A 13,094-nucleotide genomic window follows, 5' to 3' on the forward strand; every position below is an offset into this window, starting at 1 on the left:
CAATATACGTCATGTGTACAGAATATACAACATAACAGAGTTACAACCCATTCAATGAATATGACAGTTTATTCATATGAGTAGTATGCATGATGAAAAAGTTACAACCAACAATAGCAGCAACAGTGGATGTAATAGAATACTAATGATAATAAAAGCCATAATTGTATTGGTAATAGTAATTATAATAGCAATGAAACTACTAATACTAATGATAATAGTAGGGTTAGGACCAGGGTTTAGATATAACCACGATCAATGTAAACGGAAGGATATACAGAAAAGGGTAGCAGCCATTTTGCCCTGTTTCACCAAATAAAATGTGTCTGGAGCCGTAAAAGCTATTTGATATGATAGCTTTTAAAGTTTTATATATAGTCATATAATATATATATATATAAAAAATGTTTCCTAATATTTGAAGTTCTCAAAGAATTCTCCATTTCCCCTTGCGCCCCACAGTTTGAGAAATACTGCCCTCCAGAGTTAATTTGAACACACAAGAATGCAGGTCTTGACCCCTCCCCATATTTGTGGCTCATGGTGTAGAGTCCAAGGTAGCAGGTTTGATACCCGTCCTCCACACAGACCTTTAACAAGACACTGAACCCCCAGTTGCTCCCCAGGCGTTTAACAGCAGCCCACAGCTCCTAGAAGGCTAAGGATGGTTTAAATGCAATAACCTATTATTTAAATAAAAATAACTCCTTGAAATTATCCATGTCCACGCTACTACGTTTCCATTTTAAAACTCATCTTTTGCTCGGTTTACACTGAGTTTTAAACGAAAGTACCGAGGACAGAGGAGTTTGGAAACTCTCCCGAGGACGGACACATTTTTACTAACGGACGCCTTAATATCTCACGAGCTTCCACAGAACCAGCAGCAGTAGTTGAGTTTGGAGACTTTTTTTGCGATCAAATGTTTTTATTTAGCATAATCACACAGGATGGCGGAACACCAACACATGGTGCCCTTTCAAATTACAAACAATATGCTGAGACCAAAGGAGTCTCTCAGAACCATAAAGCAGAGAGGAAAGAGGGGGGGGGGGGACATAAATATACACACAACACAAGAGACAGACAGACAGACAAATAACATTGATAGGGACCAAGGACATGTTCAATTAGAAGTAAGGGGCGATAGCACACATCTACAGCATATTTTTCAAAGAGTCAGCAATGTTGACCCAAGTGTCCAAAGTCTTTTCTGATGCTCCATTGATGCGAGCTGTAGAGATCTCCATATATACAACATCCAAAAAGGAAAGCATCCATGTTCGAACAGACAAGTCATGAGGTGGTTTCCAACGGGTTGCAATCATTCTCTTAGCAGCTGTAAGTCCAGCAAATGCAACACGCATTTGGATTTTAGAGAGCTGAAAGTCTGAATCAAAAACATTTAGAATCAAAACACAGAGTGACAGGCACAGTAACATTAATCAAGACAGATAACTTGGATGCAATATTGTTCCAAAACTGACAAACAGGGGAGCAATCCCAGAACATGTGAAGATATGTTCCTTGAGTGTTTAGTGGGCAGAAAGTGCATAAAGGACTGGTAATTATTTTCATGTGATGCATTTTCACAGGGGTGAGATACGTCCTATGAATGAAATTGTAGTGAATTTGCTGATGGTCTGGATTGCGTGATACTTCTGAGATATTAGACCATACATCATGCCAGTCAAAATCAGTGACCAAGTCTGGGCAATCACGTTCCCAGACCCTCTCAATAGGAAGGCTGAGGCGGCCAGGTGTCACCAAAAACTGATAGAGCTTAGATACCATACCGCTGGTTTTTGCCTGCATTGTAAATAATTTCCGGATAGGATGGATGGGCAAAGCTCTCTGCCAGGGGACATCATATGCCTTGAGTGCTGATCTTAATTGAAGGTAAAAGAAAAATGAGGAACGTGGTAGACTGAATGCATTTTGTAAGTCAGTAAAAGATAACAAGCCAGTCTCATTAAAAATGTCTTTTAGATCATGAACCCCCCTCTGTTCCCAATGCGGAGCTGTTATAGGCCTCCCACCAATCACGAGTGCTTTATTGTTGAATAGTGGAGAAAGTGTATGCCAATTGCATGGTACATGGCAATATGTTTCAACCAATCTCCAGGTTTTGATAAGATGAGAGACAATGGGGCCAAAGCGCAGCTGGCACTGTTTGTTAGAGATATTGGCAAAAAGAACGTCATGAAGTGACCATGGTTTGTCATAGCACTTTCTAAAGCACGCCAGCACACTGAGGAATCTGGGTCAAACCATGTAAGAAGAGGCCTTAAGACAAAAGACCAAAAATAAAGTTTAAAGTTGGGAACTGAAAGACCACCATTCTCCTTTCTCCTCTGTAGAGTAGACTTTTTAAGTCGTGGCCGCTTGCCTTTCCAAATGAATTTCGATACTGCTGCCTCTAATTTATGCCAGTAGTCAGAAGGAGGAGAAAGAGGTAGCATAGAGCTCACAAAATGAATCCTGGGTAAGATGTTCATTTTAACCACAGAGACACGGGCTTGAATAGACATAGGAAGACTCATCCATTTTTCCATATCTTTCAATATGTTGTTCAGAGCAATAGAGTAGTTATGCTTAATAATCTTATTTAAACAAGGAAAAACATCAACACCCAAGTATTTAAACTGTTTAACAATGGGGATGTTGGCAAAGATGATTGAATTGCATGCACAGTGGTTTAGATGGAGTAAAGCAGACTTTGACCAGTTAATTTTGAAGCCTGATAAGCTTCCATACTCCTCGCATAAGGATAGAAGATGTGGAAGAGACTGAGAGGCATTTTCCAAAAAGACCATCACATCATCCGCAAACAATGAGAGGTGATGCTGCGTATTTCGAATGCATATTGGTGACACCACGACAGATTGGCGAATGGCTTGAGCCAGAGGCTCAAGAGAGAGGACAAATAGTGCAGGACTCAGGGGGCAACCTTGGCGTGAAGATCTGGAAACGGGGAACAAAGAGGAGAAGGTGCGTCCTGTTAAGACTTGGGCTGAAGGGTTAGAATACATGACTTTAATCATGCCAATGAATGTGTTACCAAAGCCCATCACCTATAAGACTGACCATAAGAATGGCCACTCAAGTCTATCAAAAGCTTTCATTGCGTCAAGAGAGAGAAGTGACATTGGTGTCTTACTGTCTTCTGCAGCATCAATAATGTGAAGAAGGCGTCGAACATTATCTGCCGCCAATCTCATTTTTATGAATCCTGTTTGGTCAGAGTTTATTAATTTTGACATATGAGACTCCAGACGACGGGCTAGGAGTTTAGCAAATATTTTAAAGTCAGAATTTAACAGGCTAAGAGGACGATAGCTTGAGCACTCTGTAGGATCCTTATCCTTTTTCAAGAGTAAGGATATCAGAGCTGTGTTAACATCCCTTGAGAATCCACCCTTTCCAATAGAGAAGTTAATCATGTCAAGAAGGAATGGACCCAACTGTTCCCAAAAAGTAACATAAAATTCAGGGGGGATCCCATCAAAACCTGGTGATTTGTTCCTTTGCATATTCTGTACTGCCATTTTTAGTTCGTCTCTAGTGACCAAATTGTCTGTCAGCTGATTCCTCTACTGATAACTTGGGCAAGTTAAGCTGATTTAACCATCCGTCACAGTGGATTTTATCCAAAGTAACCTCTGATTGATACAAATTAGAATAAAATGTCTGAAAAGATTTATTTATTTCAACAGGGTCAGTTCTGATATTGCCATCTGAAGATTTAACAGCCGGAATATCTGAAAAATGGTCACTTGACCTGATTCTCATGGCAAGTAAATGACTCGGTCTAGCACCCTGGAAGTAATAGCGCTGTCGCGTTCTATGAATTAGGAATTCAGATTTGCGTTTCAGAATGTTGTTTATTTCCTTCTTAACTAGTGATCGTTTTAAAGCTATTTGGTCAGTAAAGTTTGTTTGCATCAATGAGTCTAATCTGGTGAATTCAGATTCAAGGTTTTGCAGTTGGAGTGTCCTAGCTTTGCGTGCGTTAGAGCAGAATAGAATGGTATTGCTCCTAATAAAACCTTTCATTGCGTCCCACAGAATCATTGGGTCTTCTACAGAGCCAACATTAATTTCTGCAAACGTCTGGAATTCTGCAATAAATTGTGTGACATAGGATTCATTATTTAATAAAGAGGTATTGAAATGCCATCTAGCAGCACGTTGAGACAGTCGGCCTAGGGTGGTGGAGCAAAAGACCCCTTTATGGTCAGATAGTGCCATTGGAAGTAACACCGCTTTATCAATTGAGTTGAATAAATGAGGGGATGCAAAAAGAAAATCTATTCTGGAAAAAGATTTATGTCTACCTGAGAAGAAGGAGTAATCCTTACAGGTGGGGTTCACTGCGCGCCAGGTATCTATAAGCCCTAAACTGTTGGCCCATGACTTCAGAGCATTTGTGGCCTGAGCCTGTACCCCTGTGGCCTTTGCATTCGACCGATCAATATGTGGGTCCCAAACAGCATTGAAATCCGCACCAACAATGAAGGAACAGTCCGTTAACTCCAGCATTTGTTTGGTGAGCGTATTATAGAAGTTTCCATCAAAAACATTCGGCGCATAAACTGACACTAGAGCAATCTTCCGAGTATTGAATTCTATCACGGAGATCACAATCCTGCCTGTATCATCTGACCAAGAGGACAGCACTTTAAGTGGGAGATTTCATTTTGCAACAATGGCTACTCCTTTCGTTTTTGTGCTCTCTGAGGAAGACGCAATTGTGTGATAGAATCTATTGGCTAAACGGCCGGTATCAGCCTGCAGCAAATGAGTCTCCTGTAATAATGCAATGTCAACGTTTCTCTTTTTTAGTAAGCCTAAAGAGCTGGTTCGTTTATGAGGGGCATTCAGTCCACCACAATTCCAAACTAAAAATGTAAGATCACCCATTATCAAAAAGGCTGCGCTCTAAGTGTAGGCACACGTGGAGAAGCATATTGCTACCGCCCTTCACCTCATTGAATCCAAACAATATTGCATCCAAAGCTGGGTCCCTCACAACACAAATCACGCAAGACGGGGAACACGGACGGACATGACAATGAAACAAAGGGGGAGGCGGGGGAAACATAGCTAGAAAGCTAACACTCAAAATAGGTCTGTGATCCAGAGTGGATAAGGGGCAGTAAAAAGGAACACATAGCCCATATGTACCTGGTTTACAACAGTAATTGGTTCCACATTAAATTAACGTAAAATAAACAGATTCCTCGTCAACAGTAATAAGCAGAAAAAACGAAGGCGTAATGGCCTAGTAGTTAACTTATTTTAGCCTAACAAGCCTAGCGAGCAGGCTAGGCTATAGGAAGACGGTTCAATATGGCATTCCGTCTCTATAAAGCAGACAACAATGTAATAACACTAGAACTGGGATATTGAGACAAACCGAGGGTCCATTCTCGTCAGGCAGACAGTTTAATCCTGCACTTCTTCCAATGCGTTCTCGTCGTTCCTGTTAGCAGCCGGTCCGTCGGTCGTCTCCGTTGCAGTATGCGGGCGAGAGGGAGCTCGACTCACGTACTTCTCAGCATCTTCAGCGGAGGTGAATGCTCTATACTGGGCGCCTTCCTCGATCTTCAGGGTTGCCGGATAGGGCAGGAAAAAGTCAAGAGCCTTGGTGCGAGCTGAATCCATAGCTTGACGAAAAGCTTGGCGGCGTTTGACTGTGTAGTTGCTGTAATCCGGGGAGAAGCGAATTTTCCGACCATCGATGGTGGGAGGCGATTTCCGCGCAGCCCGAAGAATCGCCTGCCTGGTTGTGTAGCGAAGCATGTTGAAAATCAACGTGCGATTAGTTGTGACATTATTCTTCCGTTCACTGTAGATTCGGTAAGCTCTCATAATATCGATCTGCAGATCTGCCAGTTGTGGGAACCACTCAGACAGGGAGCGCGAGAGATATTGGGTTGCGCTAGAGCAGGGCTATTCAACTTCAGTAGCAAGTGGGCCGAATAAGAAAATCACGGGGGGTGTGAGGGCCGCACAGAATATTGATCAAATAATGGCTAAAAATGAAAAACAGTAATGTATATTTCCACAGGTAAACAGTCACACACGCATCTCTTTTCTTCCACTTTATATAATCAGTTTCAGACTGTAATTCCATTCCAAAACACAGGAAGGCTATCAAGCTTTGATACAGAAGTGCAAAAGTTACATAAAAAACATAAACAAAAAATGAGACATTGTTTTTCTGACATGTCCATACCCACAAATGTAGAAAACAATTTGAAAATAGTATAATAGTATTCAGATATCAGATTAACAATAAATGAGCCTGTTCAGGAAACTATCAAAAACAATTCCAAGCAGAAATTAGGTAGTTACAGCAGGTCCATATCCCAAAATGCATAATGTAAACTGAACATCTTGAAATAGTATCCATCACAATAATAGTAAATAAGCCTTCAACAACATTTCCAAGCAGAAATAAGGTGCTTTGCAGGTTCATATCCATAAACACAAATAGCCAGATAATTCTGGTAAAACAGCATCCACCAGATAAACAAAAAATGGGGCGACTCATGATATTATCACAAACAAGCCAAAAATAAGGTGCCTATAGCAGGTTCATGTCCATATTTGTTAAAGGTAAAAACTAAAACTCCAGACAAACCAAAAGGGAGCCTGCTGAACCATAAAACAGATTTGTATTCTGTGCATTTTCAGTTTGATAGCATCACATGCTTCAGTCAGGGTATTTTACTACTACACAACTACCTTAATTATCAGACCTATGTGGTTTTGAGCCTGTTTGACTCAGTGAGAAAAATTGCATTGCCTTGATTTGGCAATTTCAACATAGTTGGGCTCATAAGTAATAAGGGCAACCCTGAGACACTCGTGTAGCTTTTCATTGGTCATGGAGCAACGTGCCCTTGTTTTGATTGCATTCATGTGAGAAAAGCTAGACTCACATGTGTAGGTGGATCCAAACATTGTTAGTATTAGCAGCGCCACTTTCCTGATTGTTGGGTACTGGTATTGGCTAACATGGTTACACCAAAAATTCACTGCACCCTCAGACAGCAAGTGCTGCTTTAAAGCAAATGAGGACTGGACATCAACCATTTCCATCTGAAGAAGGCTCTCATCAATGCAAGACATTACCTCTTTTGCTTTTACACAGAAGTCTGCCTCAGGTTTGATGGAGAATGGGTCACGAGCAAACTGCAGTACCTCAATAGGAATACTGAAGCCTTGGAATCTCTCAGTGAAGTTATCAGTCAGATTTCTCATAAAGTATGTCATGACTGGCGTTACGTGTGCCCCAGGTGCTGCACTCATGAATGCACAGAGTTGTGAGAAGTGCAGCAACCTTCCTGACATTAGGTCTGACGTGAAAATCGTTAACTTTGTTTTGAAGGCGCACAGCCTCTCAACCAAATCAGCGATAGACTTTTCCCGCCCCTGAACTTCCAGATTCAAAGTGTTCAAGTGTCCAAAAATGTCACAAAGAAAGTGGACTTCTGCCATAAACTGTTCATCCAACATGCGCTCCAAGAAGTGTGCTGCCCGTTTGTGTTTACACGTGCGAAGGAAAGACAAAATCTCCTGGCGGAGTTCACAGAAACGTTCCAAAACCTTTCCTTTGCTGAGCCACCTGACATCACTATGAACTAGCAAGTCAGTGTGCTCTGCAGATGCGTCAGCAAGCAACATACGGAAGAGGCGATGTTGAAGGCTGGAGGTTGAGCGGATGAAATTCACAATGTTCATAACAGTGTCCATGTTGTTCTTCAGATCGCCGCTGAGCTTTGCGCACAGTAGGCCTACAGCCTGATGAATGATGCAGTGTAAAAACTGCATATGCGGGACTACGGCTGCCAACCTGGCCACCAGCCCTTTCACTCTACCGGTCATAGCAGGAGCTCCATCCGTAACCAACAAGCAGACTTTTTGTAAATCCAGTTCATGCTCATTAAAAAACGTGACAATCTTTTGAAAAATCACTTCACCTGTAGTGTGTCCCTCCAGCGGAACGAGCCCCAGTAGTTCCTCCCGAACGCGCACTCCATCATAAAACCTCACATATATGCACAGCTGGGCCATGTCGGTACAGTCAGTCGATTCATCCACAGCGTTAGACATAAACTCGGCTTTTCGAAGGTTTTCCAAAAGCTTCCCTTCGACATCCGTTGCCAGTAGCTCCAGTCTGCAGAGAGTTGATGTGTCCGAGAGAGGCACTTTTTTAATGGACGAAGTGACGCTTGCCTTCACTTTTTCGTCAACAATCATTTCATCAATAACTGCAAGCATGCAGTCTTTAACAGTCTCCGACTCGGTAAAGGGCCTCTTCTGTCTGGCTAGTATCCAGGCTACGCGTAGAGATGCTATCATGGCTCTCTCTTGTTCTGTGCAAAAGCGACTAAGGGTAGACTGCCCTCGTTGAAAACATGCTAACAGTCCGTTTACTTTCCTCCTCCGTTCATCAGAGCCCTCGGGAAAACTGTTCGAAAATGAGCCATGATTCGACTTGTAGTGCCTCTTCACATTATATTCTTTCATCACAGCAATGGATTCGCTGCACAATAAACACATTGGTTTGTTGCTCATTACGGCTGGCAAAGTAAATAAATACTTTTCAGTCCATTCACTTTGGAATTGGCGGTTTTCACAGACAACTTTCCGACGCTTCGGCTTTGAGAGAGACATTTTGCAGCTTAATGGTAGCGTCAGCTAGCGCAGGTGTTTCAGTGGTCAGCCAGACCAGAGCGCAAGTGAGGAGTGGGTTACGGCAAGCAACGAGGGTGCGTAACGTAACCTACAGGTTTGGTTGAGGCAACAGTGAAACTCAATGGCTCTGGGTTAGATGTCTCAATGTATAAAAGAGGCGTGTCCGTCAGTTTTATTTTTTCTTACCAAGCTATAGTGATTTGCAGGCAGTCTTGCGGGCCAGAGTTAAACTCAAACGGGCCGCATGCGGCCCGCGGGCCGCTAGTTGAATAGGCCTGCGCTAGAGCCTTCTAGCCCCTCTTTCAAAGCAATGACACGAATATTGCACATTCGGTTTCTGTCCTCCATATCTGCTCGCTTCACTTCCAGCTCTTCAAAAGCATGGTCATGGCTTTCAAGAACGCTTGAGTTACTTTCCACCGTAGTTCTTAGGCTGTCCACCTCAGACCTGATAGAGCCAAGGCTCGCAGTGAGAGATGCTAGCTGTGCATGGATAGCAGTTAGCTTCTCGTCGTTGTCGATCCCCACCTGTTGGATCCGAGCAAAGCGTGGCTCGAAGTAGCTTTTCTGTTTCTCCAGCACTGGCTCTGCAATGGCATCAGTATCGTTGCGTTGAGATCTACCTTTGCCTGCCATTCTACTTTAACTATCTTTATCAAACAAAAAAGTATAAAATATCGAGGTTGGAACCAATTAAACAACTATTTGACAAGGTTGGGCTAGGAGCTGAGCTTTATGCTGCCATCTCCGTCCAGCTGGTCACGTGACTCGAGTTTGGAGACTTGATCCAATTTGAGAAAGTATATATACTTTGCTGAGTTTGTAGTTCAGAAATCATTATCGCTTGTCTAAAGCTAAATACTTTTCAGCGAATACTGTGTCCTTAAACATTACATTTGGTGTTGTTTGCTAATTTTTACATTAGATTTCATTTAGCTGAAACTTTTATCCAAAGCGACTTACGGTTGGAAGTCGCTTTGGAATGTAATATGATTATATTACATTCATACACCGTAGACACAGCTACAGGGAGCAATTCAGGATTAAAGGTCTTGCTCAAGGACACATCGACAGGGTGGATCAGTGCTAACCACTGACCCACAGTTGCCCCAATTTCTCGACACATATCAAGCATAACGGTCAGCCAACATTGTTGGCAGTAAAAGCAAATGAATACGTCCCCACAGAACTAAACTCTTATTTTTCTTCTTTTTTATTTATCTTTACATTGATAGTTTACCTAGGATCAGGCTTTGCAAATCATGATTAGCTAGCTGCAGGAAAAGGTGCTTGACAGCGACGTAATACAATGTCACGCATATTTTAGTTAAAAAAATATTGAGCCGCATGTGGTTCCGGAGCCATGGGTTGGCGACCCCTTGCCTAGACTGTATCTTCTATTTGTGTAGCTAATATATAGATAGTTACTGTAATTGGCTGATGATTTAATGCAGAACTCTATGATTTTAACTAACCAGTTAGTTAAAAGACTTAACCAGAGTATTTCATGAAACCTGTATTTTTTCAGGTTTGCAGTTGAAATCCAGCCGACAGGGGAAGTTTCAGAGTACACTGCCACCATCACTAATGAAATGCTCAGAGAGGGTAAAAAGGGTCGGCATAAAGTGCACTCATTGAAGCTAACTCTAAGAGCAGAAGGTAATGTTAAAAATATTGTGTCTATATGTGTGTGCGTATTCCACACATCATAACTTACATCCAGTGCCAACGTTGAGTGCTAATTAAGAGAGTAATTGGGTAGTCTTACTTTCATGTGACACACCCAGAAATAACGTCAAGGGTTGTAGTTGTCTAACTGTAATAATATAATAGTATATTTAATTTCATATATGCCAAATGTTATGAGAGTTTGTTATTGAACTATAATGGTCCAGAATGAGTGAATGTGTGCCATAAGATTAGGCCCTTATTAGTCACTTCATTCTTTTCTATGTAACTATCACTTTTAACATTTATATGGGCAGTGTTGTACTATATTATGAAGACACCATTTGCCACAGTTCCGAGAGAGAGAAGTTGATTGAGTTGAATTTCTTCTGCTACTAGGGGACGATTTATCAGAGGTCACTGCATCTCTGAAATATAACCGCAACAAGAACACTCTCACCACTGAGGTTGTCATTCCTGATTTTAATGTGGAAGCAGGCATCAAGCTGGCTCTAACTGACAGTGATACCAAAGGACCCAGGATGAAAGGTATAACCGTTGATGTCACCAACAAGAACATCCCACAGCTGACTATCGTTGGAAACGCAAGGTACATAGTTCTATAAACAATCCTTCCTTATATAATGTGTACGTTAAAGCTGTGTTCGCTTTTGTTTTTTTAGACTATTTTTTAGAAGGTTATCAGTGGATGAGGAACCCAGGAGTTGCAGTCTTACCAATCTATATGCCCTTTGTTTTAAATGTAGATTTGACAAGATGAAGGGTTCCATGCTGCAACTCCAGATGGTTATTCCCTCTTTGAAAACGGATGTCGCTGTCACTACAACCCTAAAGATGGATGAGAATGTGATCATGGACTTAGAGACAGTCATCAACCTCCCTGAGACATCCTATCAACAGAAAGCTTCCCTCAAATACAGTTGCTGTCTGCCATAACTCACACCTTTAGCACAGAAGACAGATGTAGAGCGCTCATTCATTTGTGGATACATTTTCTCTTTACAGATGTTGACAGGTTTGAAGTGGATCTAAAATCAGATCTGAATTCTGAGATTCAGAAACTGATCCTAAATGGCGAAGATCATCACAGGTGGCTGCAAAAACTCATTGATCATATTCTGGATCAAAGAGTGGCAAAGACTGATATGAAACTGCGTCACATCATCACTAAAGGAATTGAGGTAGTACTTTGACATTTTACACTATAAGTATTACCTTATTTAATCCCATTTTGTTATTCTGATAGTTTATTATGGGGATGAGAAACTAGCTCATCAGGTTACTGTTGACTCAGTGATAGGGTAATTCTTCAATCAGAGGATCGGCAGGTCGATCCTGGCTCCGATAGTCCATGTCAATGTGTCCTTCGGCGAGACACTTAACCCTGATTTTCCCTTGTAGTTGTACCTACGGTTTGTGAATGTTGTAAGAATGTAAGATTGTCCTGATGGGCATGTTTCACCTTGCATGGTAGCCATCAGTGTCACTGCACTGGGTATGAATTAACACCCATTCACACCCAGTGCAACAAAGGTTAAAGAGCTTTGAGTGGTCGGAAGACTAGAAAAATGTGATACAAGTACAGTTCATGTACCCATGGACGTATAACATACTGACTAGTTTTTGGTGTGGATCGTGCTACCATGTTATGAAACTTCACATTGTGCATCAAATTCAAAAGGGTACTCTGATTTAGTACTGCAGAAACAAAGATTTCATCTTCTTCTGAAACGTTTTCTTTAGTGCTTTCTCACTATACAGTTGTTGTTGTAAATGAAATGTAATTTATCTTCATGTCACCCTTAAGGCAGGTGATATATGGTTAGATAAATTGACAGCACGCATGCCCTATCTTGCAAACCTGCGAAATAAAAGAAGCATTTCAGATCTCACCCTGGCAGCCCTGCCTGAGAAGCTGTTCCTGCAGTCGTAAGTGTTTACTATCAAGTTTAAGAATATCACTGGTTTTCAGGTATTACTTGGCATAACCCCTAACTCAACAGTTGAGCTGTACTAGTTGTTTTGTCTTATGGTGCCCTATCGATGTGCAGTTTAATCAAAAATGGAACAATATTGATGTATCATTTTCTTTTACCTCAACAGTGACAGCTTTTTCAGATACCAGTTCAACAAGGAGAATATGGCTATCTCGCTTCCTCTTCAACATGGAGGCAAAAAGTCACATGAACTGAATATCCCAACCACTCTGTCTATTCCCCTTATAGATTTACCAGAGATAGGTCTATACATCCCTGCCAAAAACTATCCACTGCCATCATTTACTATACCACCTTCTTTGGATTTTACTGTTCCTCTTCTCGGTCTGGCTGAAGCATCCACTAAGATCAACAGCAACTTCTACGGCTGGGAATGCTCCATTTCTGGGGGTAACAACACTGTTGATGTCCCAAGCTACATTGTACAGTACAAGGCTATGGCCCAATCACCGTTCAACCTACTGTCATACAAGCTTGAAGGTAAACACCTTCTTCAAATGCTAATTCTTAATAGTCAAATATTGATGGTGTGGGCTTTTGTCCTATTCACTTTGAGAATGTGGCATGAAGTATATCATTTTAAATTTTTTTTTTTTAAATATTTTTGTGAAACTGAGGTTCTTCTATGTGTAAGATCTGGAGCAAAATGTTATTGAGCTCTTAATAGGTGCAGCAACTTACATTCTATCCAACATAGAG

At 41.5% G+C, this 13,094-nt stretch overlaps 1 protein-coding gene across 4 annotated transcripts in view; it reads left to right on the forward strand.

The window, feature by feature from the left end:
- apoba (apolipoprotein Ba) overlaps positions 1 to 13,094 on the forward strand; it is a 42,347-nt gene that overhangs the window by 17,917 nt on the left and 11,336 nt on the right. For all 4 annotated transcript variants that reach the window (XM_056426292.1, XM_056426294.1, XM_056426295.1 and 1 more), the window contains 6 exons: positions 10,238 to 10,368; positions 10,777 to 10,987; positions 11,145 to 11,317; positions 11,404 to 11,579; positions 12,206 to 12,327; positions 12,502 to 12,875. In XM_056426292.1, the coding sequence (XP_056282267.1) occupies positions 10,238 to 10,368; positions 10,777 to 10,987; positions 11,145 to 11,317; positions 11,404 to 11,579; positions 12,206 to 12,327; positions 12,502 to 12,875 (1,187 nt within the window). The remainder of the gene's footprint in view (positions 1 to 10,237; positions 10,369 to 10,776; positions 10,988 to 11,144; positions 11,318 to 11,403; positions 11,580 to 12,205; positions 12,328 to 12,501; positions 12,876 to 13,094) is intronic.

Source organism: Pseudoliparis swirei, chromosome 11 (genome assembly GCF_029220125.1).
Source record: "Pseudoliparis swirei isolate HS2019 ecotype Mariana Trench chromosome 11, NWPU_hadal_v1, whole genome shotgun sequence".
NCBI lineage: Eukaryota > Metazoa > Chordata > Actinopteri > Perciformes > Liparidae > Pseudoliparis > Pseudoliparis swirei.